This window comes from Danio rerio, chromosome 7, assembly GCF_052040795.2.
Source record: "Danio rerio strain M-AB ecotype USA chromosome 7, GRCz13ab, whole genome shotgun sequence".
Taxonomy (NCBI): domain Eukaryota; kingdom Metazoa; phylum Chordata; class Actinopteri; order Cypriniformes; family Danionidae; genus Danio; species Danio rerio.
In genome coordinates, this window is record NC_141027.1 from 27280451 (window position 1) to 27304803 (window position 24353).

The following is a 24353-nucleotide window of genomic DNA, read 5'->3' on the forward strand; positions in this document are numbered from 1 at the left end:
CTTATACTGACCATAGATTTTTAGTGTAATTAAAAATAGCAACAAATTCAACCACATCAAGTCAAGTTAATGTTTATTTATAAAGAGTTTTTAAAAAACAGCAAGTGTTTACCATAGTTCTGTATAGGCACACATCTAAGCATCTAAAACAAACAACAAATAACGCAGACATAAGACACTCATATGGTATTAAAAGCCAAAGAGAAAACAGAAAGGTTTTTGGCCTGCCTAACACGGAGAGGCACATTATTCCGAAGTTTTGAGGCAACCATTGCAAAAACACTGTCCTGTCCTGAATTTCATCTTTGTGCCTGGAACAGCCAAAAGTAACTGACAGCACATCTAAGTGAAGTTTATTTATAAACTAATTTTAAGAGGATCATATGCTTATGATTGCTTGTAGCTGGTCCTGCATTATCCAATTTATGATTCACCTAAGCCACCATAAATACCCAAAATTCAATATCACAGCTATCTTCATTTTGAAGAAGCCCCTCCTCCACCCCACTCCTCTTTATTTCCTAGATGTGTGGCATGGTGGCTCAGTGGTTAGCACTGTTGCCTCACAGCAAGAATGTCACTGGTTCTAGTCCTTACCAAGACAGCCGACATTTCTGTGCAGAGTTTACACGTTGTCCCCATGATCGCGTGGGTTTTTCCCCAGGTTCCCCTGGTTTCCTCCCTCAGTACAAAAACATGCAACTTAAGTTAATTGACTTATCCAAATCAGCACCATAGACATGCCCCTGGTAAGTAGTTATCTTTTAAGAGCAACCCCTTTCTGTTCATTAGCTTCTACAGCAGGGGAGTTCTCGAGATCTACCTAAGCTCAAACTCCCCTCTTGCTTTGCAAATGGGAGGGAGCCCCGGGCTTGAGGATCTTATGAGCTCAGGGCTCTCTCCTGGGACAGCATGCCAAACAAGCTTTATAGTTAATCATCAGCTAAGTGTGAACTCTTGAAGTGCCCTTGATAGAGTGCACAGTTTAATTAATGCAGAAAGGTACCTTAGTGCTGGTCCATTTAGGGATTTAAAAAGTGAAACTAAAATCTTAAAACGTACTCTAAAAATGAACAGGAAGCCAGTGAAGAGAAACACACAAAAAAAAGTAAAAAACAAATTTTACACAACATGAAATTAATAAAAAAATGACTCTACATTCTCCTCCACATCTTCAATTTGGCATACAATATTGCTCCCGTTTCAGCATATTCTCTCTTCGTGCTGTTCTTTAGCGCAGTTCATTCTGGCAATATTAACTCATCCTTCGATGTCTCCTAGGAGAGACCAAAGAGTGCCTTGGAGCGTCTGTACTCCGGAGAGCCTGTGCAGCAGCGCGGACGCATGAGCGCAGAAGAGCAGCTGGAGAGGATGAAGCGCCACCAAAAGGCTCTGGTACGAGAGCGCAAGAGAACCCTCAGCCAGGGCGAGCGGCAGGCCTCCACGTCTCGCGCTTCCTCCTCCTCCACCTCCAGACCCGTCTCTGCAGACCTGGGATCAGTATGTTAAGAGCACAATGACACATTTGATCCTCCAGAGAGGACCGTCACCCTGACGTTAATGCACATTCAGCTATTTACACTGTTTTGATGGAGAACTGTAAGATTTGGTGTTAAAGCGATCAGCGTTTTTAATGAGGTAGCGTTTGCCGCAGGTAAGTGTGTTTGTGGGAGGTGTTGCAGAAGGAGATGGGAGAGATTTTTTTATCATATGTTGTTGAGCCACATGGATAGGCTTTGGGATAAGAACAGACAGGATGCTACTTGCCAATGAAAGACTTATTATTATGTGTTTAGAGGAGTATTAATGAAAGTTGATGTGCTGTTCATTCGTATTACACTCTGAGGATGGTTCAAAATGTTCAAATGACATGTAGGAGTGTTTAATTTTAACCATCTCTTCTGGTATAGTGAATCAGGGGTGCGTTTCCGAAAACCATCGTTAGCCAACTAAGGTCGCAAGTTACCAACATAGTTCGATGATTTGGCATTTGCCAAATCCGTCATCCGTCAAATCCGTCACAAACTTGTATGCTTACAACTACACCTCTGTTGTTGTAGTTAGAAACATAGTTCCTGACTGTGTTCTATTCCCAGTTATTCTCCCCATGCCCTATTCGTTTAGAACATTCTGACATATAAACTTGAAATTATTAAAAATGAAAAAAGCATTAAAGTCATCTCTCGTGTAATTTGCTTTCAGAATATTTTTACAGTTCAGTTTTAGCGATCTTCATGTGTACAATTGCGCTCCCTTCGCAGTGCACATTAAAAACATTGATGTCATTTTGAACACAGCCATGGCTCATGACAAAAGCTATAGGTGACCTATTATTTAAAAGCGGAATTTACGTTATGTCTCCAAAACTTGTGAAACAACAACAACAACAACAAAAAAACTTAGCATTTGTTAATGCTTTTAATTTATAGTGGGTTATTTATGAAGTATCTGCTGTATATGACATGGGCCTGATGGTTAGAACATTAGAACAAGTAGACTTTTCAAAAAAATAAACAATATCCTACTTAATAATCATCATCATAATCAACATTACTATTATTAATGTTATTATTAAAGTAATTCAATATTTTTTTCATTTCCTATTAAATAATAAATATTAATTTAAATTTCTTAATAAATAGCCTTACTTATTTGTTTATATGATTTATATATGATATTAAAATATGTGTTATCTTTTGTAAGTGATTTTATGTTCATTTAGAATAGAATATGTAATGTTCTCAATAAGATTTGTAAAGGAAACACAGGCTCTAAATGTGCCATTTATATATATTTCAGTTTTTATGGAAAATAAGTGCATGTTTTTACCAAAACTAATGTTGGGTTATTATTTTTTTAAATGTGTGTGTGTGTAAAACGATATAATTTGCACAAAGAAATGATGGGGTTCTCTTCAAAAGAAGTTGTTACCACCTCGTTCAGAGCATCATTATGGGCGTTTTACATTATAACTTACATGGTTCAAACGATGGATCTGCGACACAGAAACTAAAGGTTTTTCTGAAACACTCGTCACTACATCGTTCTTTACCCAATCGATGCACCGTACTATTATAGTTCAGCCGCGAGTTGCGTCGTTGTTTGAGAAACGCACCCCAGAATAGTGTTGAATACTAAATAGCCAGCACTAACATCCATATGCTCATTTAACCCTTGTTTAACAATAACCTACTGCTCTTAATGATAGACAACAGGGTCTGCTGGATTAGTGGACTTGTGTAGTAAGCTGACTTTCAAGCTCTCAAGCCTTTTAGCTCTTCATCACTCAACCGCAATAATTATAGTGCGACTAAATCGTGAAACCATACTCTGTTGTGCTTACTTTACTTGTTTATTAATATTTTTAGTTTTACACTAATTTCACCCAATTTCACTATTTGCTTCTGGCTTTCTAATTGTAAAGCTTACAAAAGTTGCAATATATTCTCCTCACAACTTATTCTAGAGCATTTAATGTGCAGAGAATAAGTGGCATGATCATGTATATCAATTGAAATGTAATTACACAAATAATGCGACTTCTAGATTTCCTGGTTTGTGTTATTATTCTTCATTTAAAAAAATATTGTTTCAATATTTTTATTCCTTGTTTTACCAAAATGTATTTCAAAGTGTGCACTATGACTGATATACAGAATGTATTAATAATTCCGGCATGTTTTTAATCAGTTGTATGGTCATAATGATATAATATTGTAGCATAATTTGCAAAAGGAAGCTCAATTGCACACCTCTGCTTTCCTCTCTTTATCTTTTATGTAGAGTTTTTGCACATGAGAAAAATAAACGCTTTGCTAGTAAAAAGGTAAAAGAAAGTAGTTGTTCTTTTTCTGTCTACTGTGAATGTAAAACCGCAGTTTATTTCATGACACGCTGGTTTATTTTCTTTCCAGTAAGCACAATAAAGCCTGCGAATGAAGCATGTAAATGAAGTCGCAGATGGAGGTTTTTATTCCATCCTTCTCGGTCCGTAGGAGTGTTGTGTGCTACGGTTTGAGAGCTTGAACACGAGACACTTCACACGCAATCACTCCAATCACTTTTACATGATACAGGAGCGCGCTGGGACAATATACAATTACGCTCAGGGATGTCATTCGATTCAGTTGTGTGTGTGTTGTTTCTGTGCAGGGCTTTGCTTTTTCAGCTTTTTATTGAATGTGAAGAATGGATGTTGGATGTAAACTGATATGCTGAGCACAGAGGTCATTTTAGCTTAAGTTGTGCTACATAAGGTTACATAGGGTGCTCTGTCTAAGTAAGGCATTATAACTGTAAATGCTTCACTTTACTTGTTCTGTAAATCAAGAAATGAACATTTCAAAACAAGCTGTTAGATAGGATGTTCTCACAGCTAAAATGCTTCACTTATCTAAGGTTTTTGTCTAGTTTCTAATCCAAGTATCTAAAAATTTAAATCAAGCAAGAATAATTTTCTAGACAAGTACAATTGTTGTCTGGTTTTCAGAATTTCAATTTTAAACCTTTTTCTCTTTAAAACAAGCTAAATAATTGATCCGACTTTACAATAAGATTGTGTTAGTTAATGTTAGCTAATGCATTTACTAACTTGAACACAGGACTGCACAGTAGCTCAGTGGTTAGCACTGTTGCCTCACAACAAGAAGGTCGCTGGTTTGAGTTCCAGCTGGGTCAGTTACAACATTACATTTATTAAAGTATTTTTTCATGTTAGTTAACGTTAATGAAAATATATTCATTCATTGTTAAATCACAGTGCATTAACTAATGTTAACAAGCTTGAATTTGGATGTTAATAATGCATTATTAAATGTTAAACTATGATTAATCAGGGTGTCCACGGGGTCTTAAAGTTTTAAAATGTCCTAAATTTCAAAAACAAAATTTTAGGAATTAAAAAGTGTTTAATTCACTTTAAAGTCTTAAAATCAATTTTAAACAGGTCTAAATTTTCCTCATTTTTTATTTAAGTTTTTTTTATTGCAAAGAGATACAATTTACAACAGCTGTCAGACATTTTTACAGCAAATTCTTTGCATTAAATTCCCTAATCAGGGAAAGAAACCTAAAGCAACACATCCTTTTACATGATCTTCCATTAATCAGGGTGTCCGCGGAGTCTTAACAAGTATTAAAAGTTGATAAATCAATGTAGAGAAATTTAAGGCCCTTAAAAAGTATTAAAAAGGCCTAAAATGCTATTTTGTAAGGTATTAAATTTGATATCAGTTTTGATGCAATGTATGGTTGTATGCTAAAGTTTTCCTGAATTAAATCTGTGTGAGGATGCTGTGTAGTTTATGAAATCAGTGAACTCCTGCTGGATTTGACATCATGCTGCTTTGTTTACTGCAGTAATCAAGTCAACACCATTATTTCTGCAGTTCTATAGGCGCCAAACTGCTGAATTAGCTAAAATAGAATTCTTTTCAGTAAATGAATAATGTTTCAGTTTTGGATTATTTTCTTACATTAAAATTAAATAAATATACTGTACATAATCTTACCAGTGTTTCCGGTTCAAACCTAAAGTGGTTTTAAGGTCTTAATGTATGGAAAGAGTCTTAAAAAATGTTTTAAAAGGTATTGAATTTTACTTTCTGATTCCTGTGTATACTTTTTTTTTTTTTTTGCCCTGCATAATTGGTGCTTTTGAAAACGCTATCGGTTGGGTTTTGGCAAGGAGGAGGGTGGGTCAGTTGATTGGTCAGTCAGTCGACAGCGGCCCCTGGTGGATTTACATGAGAAGAGCAGGCACAAATAGCGCTTGCAAGAGACATTTGAGGTCTTAAAAAGCCTACATAGTGGCCTCTGGTGGATATGAGATAATAAAACTACAAAAAAAGTACCTCCTGGGATGTTTTTAGTGCTCTCCAGAAATGTTTATAGGGGTACATTTTCAGAATGAGCCTGGGTTGAAATAATATGCCAGTGGGCTAAGCAAAATAAACTATTTTTTGATTATTTTACTTATGCAACTTCCAGATGATTTAACTTGTTTTAAAGAGAAATGTATTTTGGTATAATGTTTTTTTTACTTGTCTAGAAAATGCTTCTTGATCTAAGAATTTGTAGATTTTTAGACTGGATACAAGACAAAACTTTAGGTGTGTATGTGTGAGTTCTAGATTGGCTGTTTCAGGGCTCTGTGTGTTTGTGTGCCTTCAGTGGAGAAGAGAGCAGGACTTTGATTTGCAGCTTTTGGAGCGAGCTGTGATGGGTGAGGAGAGACCAGTGGAGCACAAAGAAAGACAGCGCTCTCATTCAGATGAATGGCTCACCCTGAGCAGCACACCCATGAGAGAGCTGGATCTAGAGCCTCTGGACTACCAGCTTGACCTCAGCAAAGAGGTAACCCTACTGCTTAAAGGCATTGTTCGCCCAAAAAAGAAGATTCTGATATCAACAAAAAGCCTTCATCACCATGTACTTTTGTTGTATTCAGAAAATGTGCAGTAGAAGTGAGTTCAAGGAAGCTCTTGAACTCCTAAAGCCTAAAATGTCATGTTCATCATCAGAAGGAGATTCACACACATACTGTATGGAAAGCAGGGCCGAAAGTCATCAAAATATCCTGTGTTTACTTTTATTATCTTTGGCTAATATTTTTTGATGATCTGAAAAATTAAAGTGTGAGAAATATGCAAAAAACATAAGAAACCAGTGAAGGGAAAACCACTTCTTTACACCGCCATATGTTTGTGTGTATAGAGTCAAGCCAAAATTATTCATACCCCTGGCAAATTCTGACTGCCAGTTTTTGTTCAAACGCAAACCAAAGCTGAGAAAAATATTAAATTTATTAAAAATATAAAACCTGAAAAAACCACATGTACATAAGTATAGACAGCCTTTGCCGTGAAGCTCTAAATTGAGCTCATGTACATTCTGTTTCCACTGCTCATTCTTGAGATGTTTCAGCAGCTTAATTGGAGTTGACCTGTGGTCAATTCAGTTGATTGGACATGATTTGAAAAGGCATACACCTGTTTATATAAGGTCCCGGGGTTGACAGTGCATGTCAAAGCACAAAGCAAGCATGAAGACATAGTAATTGTCTGTAGACCTCCTAGATAGGATTGTCTTGAGGCACAAGGCTGGGAAAGGTTACGGAAAAATTCTGCTGCTCTGAAAGTTCCAATGAGCACAGCGGCCTCCATCATCCGTAAGTGGAAGATGTTTGAAGCCAACAGGACTTTTCTTAGAGCTGGCTGGCCATTTAAGCTAAGTGATCAGAGGAGAAGGGCCTTAGTCAGGGAAATGATCAATAACCCGATGGTCACTCTGTCTGAGCTTCAGCGCTCTTCTGTGGAGAGAGGAGAACCTTACAGAAGGACAACTCTCTGTGCAGCAATCCACCAATCAGGCCTGTACGGTAGAGAAGCCACTCCCCGCCTGGAGTTGGCCAAAAGGCATCTAAATGACTCTCAGACCATGAGAAACTAAATTATCTGGGCTGATGAGACTAAGATTGAACTCTTTGGTGTGAATGCCTGGCATTACGTTTGGAGAAAACCAGGCACCGCTCATCACCAGGCTAATGCCATCCCTACAGTGAACATGGTGGTTTCAGCATCAAGCTGGGGGGATTTTTTCAGTAGCAAGAACTGGAAGACTAGTCAGGATAGAGGGAAAAATGAATGCAGCAATGTACAGAAACATCCTGAATGAAAACCTGCTTCAGAGAGCTCTTGACCTCTGACTGGGGCGACAGTTCATCTTCCAGCAGGACAATGACCCGAAGCACACCGCCAAAATATCAATGGAGTGGCTTCACAACAACTTGGTGAATGTTCTTGAGTATCCCAGCCAGAGCCCAGACCTCTGGAGAGTCTCTGAAGAGATCTGAAAATGGCTGTATGCGGTCACTTCACATCCAATCTGATAGAGCTTGAGGGGTCCTGCAAAGAAGTATGGGAAAAAAATTCCCAAATATAGGTGTGCCAAGCTTGTGGCATCATATTCAAAAAAACAAAAAAGATAGATGCGCTGCCAAAGGTGCATCAACAAAGTATTGAACAAAGGCTGTAAATACTTCTGTACATGTCATTTTACAGTTTTTATTTTTTATTTTAATGCATTTGCAACAATTTCAAAAAATCTTTTTTCACATTGTCATTATGGGGTATTGTTTATAGCATTTTGAGGAAATAAATAAATTTAAACCATTTTGGAATTAGGCTGTAACATTAAAAAATGTGGAAAAAGTTTTATGTTTAAGACTATTGGCTCTAAATATCTTCTATACAATGTCTGTGCACCCACTTTGTGTATGGGCACAGTCGTGATTGAGCAAAATATGGAAAATGAAGTACAGCATGCACAGGCCTTACATCTTACTCCTGTATTCCAGAGAATAAAGCAAACCTTGCTGATTTCAACCCAGATAAGACAGTAAATTGTTATATATATTTGTAATTTTTCCTATATAACTATAATAAGTTTAGATTAATTAAACTTAAGTACCAGGTGGAACAGTGTGATATAGTGGGTAGTGCTGTCGCCTCACAGCAAGAAGGTCGCTGGTTCGCGGTTCATTCCGCTGTGGTGACCCCAGATTAATAAAGTGACTATGCTGAAAAGAAAATGAATGTATTAATAAACATACAGAGATAAAAGATTGCCATATGAAGTGATTAAAGGTTGTGTTTGGTCTCAATGCCTGTTTAGCTGTCAAAGCCACAGAAGGTCACCATCCCTGAGCGCTATGTAGACATGGATCCAGAGGAGCCCCTTAGTCCTCAGGAGATGGAGGCCCGACATCGAAAAGTGGAACGAATCAAGAGCATCCTGGCTAAATCTAGGTACTGACACTGCTGTTTTTCATGTTTTCTTGCTATTAATTACACTAGCATGAGACTTTGCGGGGGGGATGCTGGATTTTAGCAAGTAAAAAAAGTAAAGAGCTGTGTCCGTTTTTAAAATTTGTATTGACTTTCTGTCTTTTATCACCACTGAACATTAATTCCTTTGAAACTTTCTTTTTCAAATTGTTGACTTTTCTTCATCTTAACAAACCAATCAGAAAAGATTCTTAGTAATAATAAGTAATAAAAGTACCTCTCTGACAGAATTTTAAAACCAGTCGCAGAGGTTTCTGTTGAACTTCTGAACACATTGGCAAATCAGATGAGTTTAGGCATTCACGTGAGCTTATTGACTGAATTTTAGACTCATATTTTGTATAAATAGCCTTTTAACACTACATTTTATCCCAGGTTATGATTATTTTGAGCTCTTCTTTTAAACATGATTATTGGAGCTTTTTACATTTTTAATTTAGAAACAGGGTAAACACTAATTATTGCCATAAAAGATTAATTTTAAGTTGTCTGATTATTAGAAAGAAAATATTGGACATATTTATAAACATGTTTGCTGTCTTTTGAATTAAGTGCAAATCAATTGAATGCATGCTTGAATACAAATCTTACTGGCTTCAAAATGCTGAGAACATTTTTGTTTTGCTTTTCATTGTGAATGACTTTTGGTGTACCTGTTTGTTTGTTTGTTTGTTTGTAAGTGTTCAGAATATACCTCCTCCAGCAGCAGTAGACAAGCCGGTGGTGCCGGATATAGATTCAGCTCTACAGGAGCAGGAGAGAATCATCACCATGTCCTATGCCTTAGCATCAGAGGCCTCGCTCAAGAGCAAACAAGTGGCAGGTAAACCAACCCAGAAGGATTGCTGTTTAACCAAGCCTGAATTGATCACCTCAAATTTCTAGTGTTCCATTAATGCATTTATCCCACCAAGTCACAATGTTATATGTCTTGGTTAAACAAGGCTAAATTTGGGCTGTCAGTGAAATCTAATAGATGTCTTACAAAAGACATACACGACAGATTAGACAGATTTCACATACACTGTAAAAAAAATGTGGCTCCACATTTTCGATTTGTGTTGAGATAAGATGAAGAACTTATTAGTTTTTACAAATTTCAGTGGATTAATCATAAAACAATTAATTTGTCCTCAAAAAACTCAAGAAGTGTGTTGATTCAGCTCAAATATTTTAAATAAGCTGTTTGAACAAACAGCAAACGTCATTTTTGAGTGTATTTTATGTATTTCATTAACTACTGTTTATTTGATGACTAGAATATTGTTGGATTATTGTTAGACATCTGTTTTCCAAATTGAACCTTGTGTTTGCAAAGATGTCTATGTTTTCATGTCTGTTAGATATCTTTTAAACACACAAAAACTGCTTACTGGGATACTCTATTTTAGATAGCATTCATTCATTCATTTTCCTTTAGCTTAGAAACGTATTTATCAGGGGCTGCCACAGCGGAATGAACCGCCAACTATTCCAGCATACGTTTTACACAGCAGATGCCCTTCCAGCCACAGCCCAGTACTGGTAAACAATTTTAGATGACATTCATTCATTCATTTTCAGCTTAGTCCCTTTATTAATCTGGGGACGCCACAACAGAATGAACCACCAACTAATTCAGCATATGATTTAAGCAACGGATTCCCTTCCAGCTACACTACGCACAATTTACCCAATTTACCTGTACTGCATATCATAGGACTTGTGGGGGAATCCGGAGCACCCGGAGGAAACCCACTCCAACACAGGGAGAACATGCAAAACTCCACACATAAATATCAACTGACCCAGCCAAGGCTCGAACCAGTGAACTTCTTGCTGTGAGGTGATCGTGCTACCCACTTCTCCACAAACCGTGACGTCCATTTTAGATGACATTTCTAAGTCAAAACACTAATCATTTGATGGCAAGTGCAAGGACAGGGAGTTTAAAGTGCACAATATGTGTTAATATATGAATCATAAGTCAATTGTCAGTGCACACCCGTATGGCTCCATTTGAATAGATTAATTTCAGATTTCAAATGTACATCTTGACAGTTCAAGCACTCTGAAAAGATCAAGGTCAATGTGAAGAAAACACTTCAGAATCTGTTATTTGTAATTCTAATCTGACAGTGTCAATAAAACTTCCTAAACCATCACACACTGACAACCTGCAAGCGTTTGTAGAAACGGTCCTCCCCGTTTCAAAACATTGGCGATAGAGGCGTGATGAGTAAGACGAAAAAAAAAGAGCAAAGCCAAGCCTATCAACCGCAACGTTAATAACTGAACATTATTCCTTATTAGCGCAGATCTGACGAGTAAAGATGCTTGCTAATTGGGAGACATGTCGGATCTTTCAGGCTGGGAGGAATCTCTTGATGAGGCCATTTTTTTTTTTCCAGAGCCGATCAATGACCCAGTTGAATATGCACTGGGGCTTGTTCACTCTGCATCCCGTGGCAGCACTTTGAACATCTTTCTGAACTGGCATAAAAGCACAGCATCGTTTCATCTTTACTTCTTACAGAGGCCTCACTCACTCTGCCAGGTCTAACCTTCAGACAGGCGGCAGCGTGTCTCAGTCACACAGATTTACAGTCAGTTCACCCTGACGCGCTGGATCATAATGTGCGAGGCGGTCAACAATAATCACAGTATTTCCTTTGGAGAGCATGTCAGAACAGCTTGTGTGAGGGATCTCGTCTGTGGAGGCAGATCGGGGTTTTGATCACCTGCTGCGCTGCTTTACTTAGTTCATGAATGCTGAAATTGACAGAAATATTCAGTCTGGGAGGCAACACGTGTTGGTTTGTGATATTGCCTGGTTTCACTAACCCTCTTTATAAATTTGTCATGTCTGTTCTTCCAGTGGTAGGACAGTCAAAAAAGGCTTCCAGCTCAATGGGCCAATGCCAACTTGGTTAAAGCTGAAAGAACACCTAGGTTAAAGAAATCCCACCAAGCAGTTCTGTGTTTAAAAGTCATCTAATAGAAATATAAATGTTGATAACTTGGGTAAAACAAGACTATATTTTTGGCTGTGAAAATCTAACAGTATTGGATGTAATTAGTTAAGTAACTAAGTAACTAGTTACTGTGATCAGATTACTTTACATTGAATAAGTAAGAAAAGTTATAACTTTTAATTTTTAGGTCATTTAATTGCAGCTACTTATAATACACATGCCTTAAATAGTGTAAAATAGTGTATATAAATTCAACAGATACATTTCTAAACATAATAGTTTTAATAATTTATTTTTAATAACTGATTTATTTTATCTTTGCCATGATGAGAGTAAATAATATTTGACTAGATATTTTTCAAGACACTTCAATACAGCTTAAAGTGACATTTAAAGGCTTAACTAGGTTAATTAGCTTAACTAGGCAGGATAGGGTAATTAGGCAAGTTAATTTTTAACAATGGTTTGTTCTGTAGATGATTTAAAAAATAGCTTAAAAGTGCTAATAACTTAGACCTTAAAATGTTGTTTTATATATATATTTTTATATTTTATATATATATATATATATATATATATATATATATATATATATATATATATATATATATATATACATACATACATACATACATACACACACACACACACACAAACACACGACCTCACACACACACACATATATATATATATAAATATATATATATATATATATATATATATATATATATATATATATATATATATATATATATACATACATACATACATACATACATACATACATACATACATACATATATACACACACACACACACACACACACACACACATATATATATATATATATATATATATATATATATATATATATATATATATATATATACATACATACATACATACATATACACACACACACACACACACACACACACACACACACACACATATATATATATATATATATATATATATATATATATATATATATATATATATACATATACACACACACATACATACATACATACATACATACATACATACATACATACATACATACATACATACATACATAGATACATATATATATATATATATATATATATGCAAGTGCTGAATAAGTGCCATCTAAAATGTTTTTTTCAATGACCATTTTTTTCAGCCTCTTATATTTTTATTTAGTTATTTCATGTTAAAGGCAATGAAAGTAACAGTATTTGCCATCAAGGTGAAATAACTGAACCAACACAAGAGCTAGAAACAAAATGCTCATTTTAGGAGACATTTTACCATGGCACTTAGATGTTTTTGCATCTGATCTCTTCATATATATCAGTTCAGTTAAAGCAGATTAATATATATTTCAACCAATAATTATAGAATTTTATAACTTAAGAAGAACACCTTTGTTAGGATGACTGCATATGTGTAGGAAAATTCAGATAAGCAGAGTAAATGTATTCACAGTTTTTTTGGTATACAGATATTTAGCAAAAATAACTCAATATTTAAACCATTTCCAGCTGTATTTGTCCCAATATTACACATTATCTGTAAGTGATTAAATGTTTTAGACATTTGTCAATTTATGGTATGTATGGAGAACAGTGTAATTAATTTGAAACGCTTTGATTTTAAATACTTTAATATTCAAAGGTTTAAAGTTTATAAAGATGTTCTATCAAAGAAGCAAGGCTGCCCTTAAAAAAAAAAACATTAATACTGTGAAAACATTATAATTGTAAAGTTAATTATATTACAAACATCTTGGAAATAATTATTTAATATTTAATGACTTTATGCAAAGCATGATAACAGTGGAGCATTTATTATAAATATTTTTATAAGAATGTTAAATTGTTTACTGCTTTATTCATCCTTGATAAATGTGAATATTAGTTTTATAAAGTCAACTAACTTGTACTTACTGTTCTCATATTGTATTGCACAACTATTGAAGTGGGTAAGCTCAGGGACAACCATGCTGATATTGATAAGTTTAAAGGTGTAGTTTACCCAAAAATGAAAATGTACACACTATTTACTCACCCTCAAGTGGTGCTTTCTGTTGATGATTTCTTTATTCTGTTAAAAACACCAGAAAAGATATTTTGAAGAATGCTAGGAACCTGTAGCCATTGACTTCCAAAGTATTTGTTTTTACGTAGAATTTGTTTGAAAGAAGTAAAGAGTGAGTAAAGGATGACAGAATATTTTTGTGGGGTGAGCAATCCCTTTAAGATAGTGTGTTGAGGAAGGGATGGACAACAGTGTAATTGAGGAAATTAAATGCATATGCAATTGTTTGCAAATCATTAAAATAATATATAAGGATGCTGTATATATAAAAATATATATAAGTACGCTGTAAAAAACATGTATGTACCAAATGATTAATTTAAAGGTAAGTGCATAGTAATTAAGGCACCTAAATATAAAGTTTGTAAAGCTTTCAAAGTGTACATTTTTTCCAGAAGTGACTATTATGTACACTTTTGGTAACAATTTGTAATATCAGGTTACATGGAAGCATTGGAGTTATACTAGTTTAGAATGATGTGAAGGTGTGTAAATAATAGAAAATGTGTATTTTCTCTTTAAACTCTCAGCCCTCTCTTGCAGTTCTGAACTCACAAGCAGCATTTTGTAGTGTTTAGCATTAGTTGACTGTAGCAGTAGTCTTCTGTGTATTACTGCGCCTTTCTTTCCCTATCTGTGCTTCAGCCTCACCGCCGGTTAACAGTCCCACCTCACTCCCTCCACCTCCACCACCTCCTCCTCTTCCTCCTTCTGCTCCTGTCTCTGTCTCTGCGGCTCCGTCTGCTCCTCCTCCCCTGAGCAATGGAATTCACTACACCTTTGTCTAATCAGAAAAAACAAAGTAAGAACTAACCGCTAACCGTTTAGCACGCCAATGCGCCTTTGCTAATTGTTCGCCGTGTGTTTTGGCACCTTTTCTGTTTGCATGTTGCATGATTGTGCTTTATCAGGCTTATGCTGCAGTAGTAACTTCACGAGCAGCGAACAACTGCCTCCACATCTGGAGACGGCGAGGTGTGTGAATTGAATGCGATTTGAGGTTTTTAGTGCTGATAAGCCTAAAAGCTATAAACAAATGCTGTCTTTTGCAATTAACAAAAGCACACACTGTTGTGTCGCTAAACACCGCTTGCATCGCCATCTGTAATCTGCAAAGAGCTTTGTGTTTGGTGTGACTCGCTGTTTTTTGCCATTTTTTTGGAGTCTTTTATGCAAGACACTTGCGCAAGAGCTCATGATTGTGTGTATTGGACACCACAGTCCGGATCTGTTTACACCTGGTATTAAGATGCACTTTGGTCGACTGTATCACAAGTAGAAGAAGGAGACACATTTCAGTTTACTGGTGTTTCACTTTCTACCATTTGAAGTGGTTTTCACACCGGATGCGGAATGCTCTGCGCTGGTCTTCACACTTTGTGCTACATTGTCAAGAGTGCAGTAGGCAAAGCTTAATACTTATAGCACTATTTCTTATGTAGTCTGAATTATTAGCCCCCCTGTATAGTTTTCCTCCCATTTTCTGTTTAACGGAGAGTTTTAACGGGTGTTTCACTTTCTACCATTTGAAGTGGTTTTCACACCGGATGCGGAATGCTCTGCGCTGGTCTTCACACTTTGTGCTACATTGTCAAGAGTGCAGTAGGCAAAGCTTAATACTTATAGCACTATTTCTTATGTAGTCTGAATTATTAGCCCCCCCTGTATAGTTTTCCTCCCATTTTCTGTTTAACGGAGAGATTTTTTTCAACACATTTCTTAACATAAAAGTTTGTTCTGTAGACAATAGGAAAACGATTTGCTTAAGGGGGCTAATAATATTAACCTTAATATGTTAAAAAAAAAATCTAAACTGCTTTTAGTCTAGCCGAAATAATAATAAAAAAAAAAATTCTCCAGAAGAAAAAATATTATAGGAAATACTGTGAAAAATGTCTTGCTCTGTTAGGGACTGATCACACCGAATGTGTTTTTATGTTTCAAAAACGTGAGGCGCACCACACTGCCTTTTTTGTTGACAAAAAAAAGAAAAGAAGCAAGCTTTTTCATGTTGCTCGTCAACAACTGAATCACTGAATCAACAACTGAAACAGGCGAAGCAGCAATAAGGTCGCTGAGTCGCTGGTTCGAATCTCGGGTCAGTTGGCGTTGCTGTGTGGAGTTTGCATGTTCTCCCTGCGTTCGCGTGGGTTTCCTCCGGGTGCTCCGGTTTCCCCCACAGTCCAAAGACATGCGATACAGGTGAATTGGGTTGGCTAAATTGTCCGTAGTGTATGAGTGTGTGTGTGAATGAGTGTGTATGGATGTTTCCCAAAGATGGGTAGTGGCTGGAAGGGCATCCGCTGCGTAAAAACATGCTTGATAAGTTGCAGGTTCATTCCTCTGTGGTGACCCCACTCAGAGTTGATGTTTTTTAACTGCGAGGATACAGCAAGCAGAAGTACAGCATGCGGTAAAATGTGAGGCACACAGGGCACATAAGCAGTGCGTAAAGCACTTGCAGCTGTTAGTAAATCATTTAAAAAAGGTGCTTTTCAATGCAAAAAATCGTGATCGGCTCGAATTTTGGAAATATTTTTTTTTTAAAAATCACAGGAGGGCTAATAATTTTGACTTCAGTTGTATGTCTAGTCAGTTGATGTCTATTTTGAGTGTGAATTTGACTGTCTACGGAACAATATATGTAACCTATGCATAAATAACCTACTACAAGCTGCCTGACTTTAAACAAATCTGATATTTCAAACTGAATTGAGATGTCCCTATACGACAGCTAGTATCATAGATCTCCAGAATTTCTAAAACACATAAACAAAATCAGCTGTTTATTGCTACTTGTGCTTATTTGGAGACCCCTTTTATATTGAATGAATGGGTAAATGTCACTGAGTGCATTTGCAAAAGTTGAACTATTTTTACCTTTGATCAAAGCACGTGCGCTAGCTTGTCTATGGTGTCAGAGGTGCTTGCGCTCTGGTCAGCGCAACAACAAATCTCACTTGCATGATGCAAGCCATTGAAATAAATGGGTTTCATAGCTCAATGCAGTGCTTTCCGCATCCAGTGTGAATGCTGCTGTACTGATTTTTTTAAAGATGATACTCTTGATGTGAGTATATACGTTTTCTGACCTTTCAATGTAATATTGCTGCAAAACCTTGTATATAAACGTAAGAGGAGACATTGGAAAATAAAACAAAGAGCAAGAGCTTTTGTTTTTGCTTTGATATCTGCGATTGCAAACACTGTGAGTATGCTGTGGAATTAGAAATGGTACTAGCTGTATTTGGTGTTCTCCATTTGTGATCAGATTGATGATAATGTACTTTAATACCAGGTTTGTAAATAGGGTTTCACCTTCACCTGCTTTGTGTTTTCTGCTTCCCATCATGCTCCAAATCAGCTCTTGGCTATACTTTTCCATGAGGCACTGCCCACAAATAGATTACAACCTTGGGTTCCTCTATCTTTAATATAGAATAAATCATTATTTAGCACACGACTGACCAAGCATAAGAATTAGCTAGTTTTACCTTACCAGTCCTTAAAATAATAACAATAATATAGAATATTCTATTTAACTATAATTTTAAATCGTTATACTTTGACACTATCCTTCAGACCACCGGGTTTTACCAAATTACTTTTTTAAGTAAAAAAAAAGAAAGATTAGTTATTCTTTTATAACTTTTAATAAGTACAAAATGTGTTCATATTTATTTATTTTTAAATTACACTTTGTGATGGAACACAATTTTACACATATATTAATTTGTTATTTTTATTGTCTGTTATCTTATTTGAAAAATTAAAGCAGACGCTGTACTTAAATTGAGTATATTTTCGTTGTATATAAATCTGCAAAATCGATTAAAACTTGATGCAGATATATTAATAGATTTTATATTATGTAAAACATTAACTGCCAGTTTTGATTACTACATCGTTTAATTCATTGTTGCAAGAAGATAATGAACTAAACACAATAAAGAGTATCGTGAATCAAGCATTTCAAGTAAATGAATAAGAGTAAATAATAAAGAGATGAAAATGTTAATGTTTTGGACTGTCCAAGTTCATTGCATAGACATGAATAAGTGAAAGATGATAATTGATATGTTATTTACCTGTATAATATAGATACTGCTTTTAAGGGTGAAGAAAATATTTATTGTGTGGTTAATTACAGTATATTAACTATTGAGTGGTCGTTTAACTATTGACGTAATGTGATTGACTGTTGGATAAAAGGGTGGAGTGAGCGGATTGTGTCATGCACTGAGGAAGGCATTGTGCCAAAACGTATCTTCTAAAACTGTAAAATAAAGCTATATAAAATAATTCTGAATCATAACCTTCTGAATAATATTATTAACTATATTAATGCACCAAAACTTTTATTACTAGAAGATACTAAACCACATAAATTTGTGTCTAAAAAAAAAGTTTCTCAACCATGTTCCTGGAGGACGACCAGCTTTGCACATTTTCCATGTCTCCTTAACCAAACGCACCTGATTCAGATCATCAGCGCATTAGCAGAGACTGAAAGATCTTTAATGGGTGTGTCAGACAAAGAAGACATCCAAAACATGCAGTGCTGGTGATCCTCCAGGAATGTGGTTGAGAAACTCTGCCTTCAACTATATTAAAAAATAACAATAATAAAATTATCTATATATATATATATATATATATATATATATATATGTATATATATTGGAAATCTTCAATATCCCCATAGATTTAAAAAAACCCTTTTAAAAATGTATTGATTTTTAATTTGAGTATTGGCCTGTGGTCTCTTGTACTCTGTGGACAGTGCCTTCATTATACTATAAAAACGGTTTGAGTGACTGCATAGCTGCGTTTATATGTTTATTAGCCAATCCATTTAATCACTGAAAGCCTGCGCTGCCTGTGTTATTCTGCTGTTTCAGCAGCATTTATATGAATATGATCTGCATGGTGTGTGTGGGTGTGTGTGTCATGTGCACATGCATATGTTGTAGTATGTTTAACTCAGCATTTTCTCTATTATAACATGCTGCACAGAGAGGAGGAGGGTGGAGAGTGTTTACCTGTCAACTATTTAGTAAGGTAACTCTTGGAATAGGAAAAATGGCTGAAAATGACTCGTTTTACTTTTGTATTCATACGTGTTGGTCGTTTTTGTGTTGTGTTGTGTTATTTTGCTTTGTTTCTTCACTTTTCACATCTCTCGCTCTCTTTATCTCTTTTCCAGCCAAAGCTGTGTCTGGATATTGAGGTGCTGTCACTTTCTGAAAACCGCACTAGTGGTGGACAAACTTAAACTCTGCTTATCCGATCACATCGCTCACATTTAGAGATGACCTATAGCGCACTTTCGGACTCACATGGGAACTCACTCCTGAAATGCATTTGTTTTTGTAGAGCTATCATTTGATATGGACTTGTTGCTGTGGAAACTGCTGTGCGTATGCTGTACAAAGTCTAACCATGATAACCCAGACATACAGTAGAGAGCCATTTTATATCCATTCTTGCACTTTTAATATGCGCCGTATTGTAGAGAACAATGGAAGCTCACATTTTACTTCTCTAGACAAGAAGTTTGGAGTTCAGTTGGAAACTTTAACGGTAACATAATGACTAAATAAAGTATTATTCGTGTGACGCGTCATATACAGTACATGAAGGGTACAAATATATGTCGGATATTATTGTATTTTGTCAATTCAGATGATATTCTTACACCAAATCACTTGAAATATTATTTTTATGTATCCAGCACTGCCAGTTTCCAGTTAGCTTGCCAAATGCATTTTATTTTTGTTGATAAATTTAGGGTGGGGGGTTTGGGGGGGGGATAATGTTAATATTTTCAAACAGGATTTGTTGGGAAATGGGTCGGGGAGGGATATGGCACATTTTTTTTTTAAAGAAACTGTAAATATTAAAGATATTAACAAGCTGTTTGTGTTTTTGTTTGTGTTATCTGGGAAAAAAAAGGAAAACCATTTCAAGCTTCAGAGCAGAAATGATGCTGAGTAAAGAATTTATGAAATGATTTGGAGGTTTTACATTTGCATCACATTAAAAGCAGTTATGGACTCCAGTCTCGCAAGGATAATCTGAAATGGTACATTTTGTGAATATCTTCTGATCTCACCTTGTGTTTTATTCTCTTCATACATATTCAGTTATTAATAGAAAAATATAGTAAGAAAATAAAGAGAAAACCTTAATTTTGAAACTCTTTTCTCGTGTATGCTCTGTGAAAACCTTTACATCTTAAAGAAAAAGGTTATTGCTCATAAAAGTGCTCTTGTTGTCGCTCCAAGGATTTTCTTTAAATGACTGAAAACAAAAAAGAATATAAAGCTCAACGGTTTTAACGTTTGAAGGTGAAATAAATGTAAAAAATATTTATTTTTTATTCTTATTGATATTATAATAAATTAGTATAAAGTATTAGGTAGTTCAGTATAGTGGTATTAAATATATGCTTAATTATAAGATTATAATCTTTTTATATTCTTAATTATATTCTAAATTAATTTATTATAACATTTAATTTCTAAAATAAATAATAATAAAATAAATAGTTTTATTATTTTTAATAAATTTTGTTGTTTAAAAATAAATAATTATAAAATTACAAAAAAATCTAATTCATTATTATTATTATTATTATTATTATTATTATTATTATTATTATTAAATAATTATAATTATTAATTATATTTTTAATAATAAGAATATAAACTTATAATATTATCTTAATTGGTCTTAATTATACTTTTAAATTATAAGAATTTAGCTAAATTTTAATTCATAAATAAAAAACTCTATAAATTAATAACAAATCTTTTTTTGTGCTTGTTTTTTCATTTTTGTTTCAATGACAATATTACAATTTTTATTATTACTTATGATTTCTTTATTTTAGATATTACATACTTTTTAATGTTTTTTAAATGTTAGCACTGTGTGATTATGTAAACAGTTAATATTATAAATAAATATTAATAAATAGTATTTATTCAGTTTTAATGTTAGTGTTTTTTTTTTAGTTAAACTAAATGAAAAGCAGGGCGGCATGGTGGCTCAGTTACCACTGTCGCCTCACAGCAAGAATGTAGCTAGTTCGAGAATGCCAGCCAGTTGGCATTTCAGTGTGGAGTTTGCATGTTCTCCCCATGTTGGCGTGGGTTTCCTCCGGGTGCTCCAGTCACCTCCACAGTTCAATGTATGATGTAATGTGTGTGTGTGTGTGTGTGTGTGTATGGGTGTTTCCCAGTGTTGAGTTGCAGCTTGAAGAGCATCCGCTAAATAAAACATATGCTGGAATAGTTGGTGGTGCATTCCATAGTGGCGATACCTGATATATAAGGGACTAAGCCGAAGGAAAATGAATAAATGTAAAGGAGAAATATATTCATTCAATCATTCATTTTCTGTTCGGTTTAGTCCCTTTATTCCTTAGGGGTTGACACAGCGGAATGAACCGCCAACTTTTCGAGCATATGTTTTACGCAGTGAATGCCCTCGCAGCCGCAACCCAACACTGGGAAACACCCAAACACTCACATTTACACACATACACTACGGCCAGTTTAGCTTATTCAATTCACCTATACCAGTGTTTCTCAACCACGTTGCTTGGGGACCACCAGCTCTGCACATTTACCATTTCTCCTTAGCTAAACACACCTGAGTTGTACTGAAAGACCTGAAATGAGTGTGACAGACAAAGGAGACATCCAAAACATGCATTGTCAGTGGTCCTTTAGGTACATGGTTGAGAAACACTGACCCATACCACATGTCTTTGGACTGTGGGGTAAACCAGAGCACCCGGAGGAAACCTATGCGAACACAGGGAGAACATGCAAACTCCACACTGAAATGCCAACTGACCACCAGGGATCGAACCAGCGACCTTCTTGCTGTGTGGCGATTGTGCTACCCACTGTGCCACCGTGATGCCTAGGATAAATGTATATATTTCTATATTTTTAGCAACTATAACTGAAATAATCATTTTGGTGATGTTTTATTATAAGAACAAGACCTTTATCTCGTCTTATGTTTTGCTGTGGGCCTTTTGTTTATCTGTTTATCAATGTGAGTCAGGACGAAAAGCGCAGCAATTAAAAAAAAGCGTCCTTTCCACGGCCGTGATTGTCATTGTACCTGCGGAGGACATTTCCTAAGACACTCTTGATTGGACTTTTTTGAGTGCTAGTGTGAGTGGATGTGCACGGCTGTTAGGATACTTTGTGTTGCAGCCCTCAAGTGAGATCTTTATCTGTAATTGGAGAGTAATTACAGTCTCTCCACTGCTGTATCTTGTTCTTTGAAAGCACCTGTGAGACGTGCTGCTCCTCCCAAAGCTCCACAGCAGGAGCTGCCACATCTCACTGCATCTGATTACACCGAGTGAGAGGTGGGCAACTCTGTGTGTGCGTGTGCGCATTCGCGAGCCTGGTGGGCACGAGTTTGATCACATCCGTTTTTCTGCTTATTTTGCAATAAGCTGGCTGTTTTTCCTCCTCCAGCAGAAATCCACCCAAGACCATCCACAGAGAATTGTGGCATTTCCATTTATTGATGTTTGCCTGCTATTTCATATACATTTGTTATTCCGCGGCTCTGGATTTCAAAGAGAATAAGAAAAAACCCATTATGCAAATTCTGCCCTGTTCTGTTAAATACGCTGAATGCGTCGGGCACTAATGCTGCACAAAATATTTCACTCCTCCTCGTTCAAAGAAGTTTAAAGACACATATGTAAGCGCGCCTGCCGCTAATAATTGCACGCTTTGTCATCCAAGGATTCAGCGACATTGAGGCATCTGAAAAAGAAAAAAACATTTAACCTTTGTTCGGTTCAATCCATTGGAGTATCTGCTGTGTTATTCCATATCAAAGTTCGAGCGCCTCGCAGGTCCTATTGTGTCCGCGATGTAATTCAATTCTTGGATGAATGCGTGGTTATTTAGAATAGAATACAAGTTCTTTTAGAACTGCAGAGAGGAATGCTCTATTTCGATTTGAATACAGTAAACGTCCTTCAATTGAATGAATGAGTGATAGATTGAAGAGATAAAGGAGGAGGGGGGTTATCAGTTTTTATTCACCGCCCAACTAACTATGAAAACTCTCAGGAGGATTGTGGGGGATTTTCTGCAATATTGTGTCCATGGCAAGAGCTGTAGCCTCTTGCCAAGAATCATTTACAAATATGCAGTTGAGTATAGACTGTTTGTCAATATTGACATGAATCTGGGTGGTGTTCTCTCCACAGGACTACTCCAAATGCTCTCTGGTGAATTGGAGGCGACTGTTTACTAAATGTCTAGAAGTGACTGAATTAATTAGTGTGCTGCATTTCTCCACGAGTCCCCATAAATTTGTCAAAGCCTGATGTGTTTCGGAGTGGCTCAAATGATTCCATTCTGTAAATGGCCACCTGTTTGCAAGGGAAACCTGAGTGGATTTTTACTTTTTTTTTTGACTATTCTGACCTTGTGTGAGGAATGAAAGCTATGTTGACCCTGGAGTTTGACATAAAGCTCTGCTCTTTGCTCTTTTGAATCGTGGCTGTCGTGGAGAGAAAACCGCTGTTCAGCTGTGGAACAAACCCTGATAAAACAGTGCACAAAGCAAGCCAAAGAGCATTTAGAAGTGAAACAGCACAGACGGCTCTGTGCAATATGTGAACTTGGTGTGGATGTACAGTAAAAATAATCACAAAATAAATAAAAAATGTACCTGATTATAAAGTTATGATGCTCTTTTTATGTCAAATTTTAACAGTCACATTTTAGGGGCTTTTTACCTTTTATTGGGATAGTATATTGGAGGACAGCAGAGAGAGAGGGGATGGGTTGGCATAAGACCTCAAGCTGGGAATCGAACTCGTGTCGCCGTGAGCACCAGGGTGCTATTGACCTTATTCTTCACATACGAGTGGGCGCAGCCATTTGAAACTTTTTGGCTTGAGACTTCCTCTGATAAAACTGATATTTTATTATACCATTATTCTACTTTTATGTATAGTAAAAAAATTGTTTTCTGTCGTTTATTATTTTTAGGCATTTCTGCAACATAGGCTCATTCTGAAAACGTAGCCCTGAATACATTTCTGGAGATCGCAAATTGTATAGCCAGAAGTATGTATGGCTGATTTTCATTTTTAATACAAATGCTATGGAGCGATTTGATACCATTCCTTTACGCCAGTGGTCACCAATCTCAGTCCTGGAAGGCCGGTGTCCCTGCAGGTTTAGCTCCAACTTGCCTTAACACACCTGCCTGGATGTTTCAAGTATACCTAATAAGACCTTGATAAGCTTGTTCAGGTGTTTGATTAATCAAAAATTAGTTTGATTACGCACTTACCAGCTTAGTTAGCGCTTATCCGCTGTTACCAGTTTGTCAGGTTAGCTCACCATGTACCAGGAGATGACCACAATGACAGGGTTCGAGTCTGTTGAAGTGCGGTTCTAGAAAGAC

At 36.0% G+C, this 24353-nt stretch overlaps 1 protein-coding gene across 52 annotated transcripts in view; it reads left to right on the forward strand.

The window, feature by feature from the left end:
- plekha7b (pleckstrin homology domain containing A7b) overlaps positions 1-19803 on the forward strand; it is a 193889-nt gene extending 174086 nt beyond the window's left edge. For 31 of the 52 annotated variants that reach the window (XM_087258383.1, XM_087258388.1, XM_087258384.1 and 28 more), the window contains 5 exons: positions 1282-1500; positions 6172-6354; positions 8674-8807; positions 9527-9669; positions 19093-19803. In XM_087258383.1, the coding sequence (XP_087114509.1) occupies positions 1282-1500; positions 6172-6354; positions 8674-8807; positions 9527-9669; positions 19093-19115 (702 nt within the window). In that variant the 3' untranslated portion in view covers positions 19116-19803. Of the gene's footprint in view, positions 1-1281; positions 1501-6171; positions 6355-8673; positions 8808-9526; positions 9670-14531; positions 14689-18902; positions 18948-19092 lie in introns of all 52 variants that reach the window. The other 21 variants (XM_087258376.1, XM_087258378.1, XM_087258377.1 and 18 more) reach the window with 2 other exon arrangements.
- The last annotated feature ends 4550 nt before the right edge of the window (positions 19804-24353 follow it).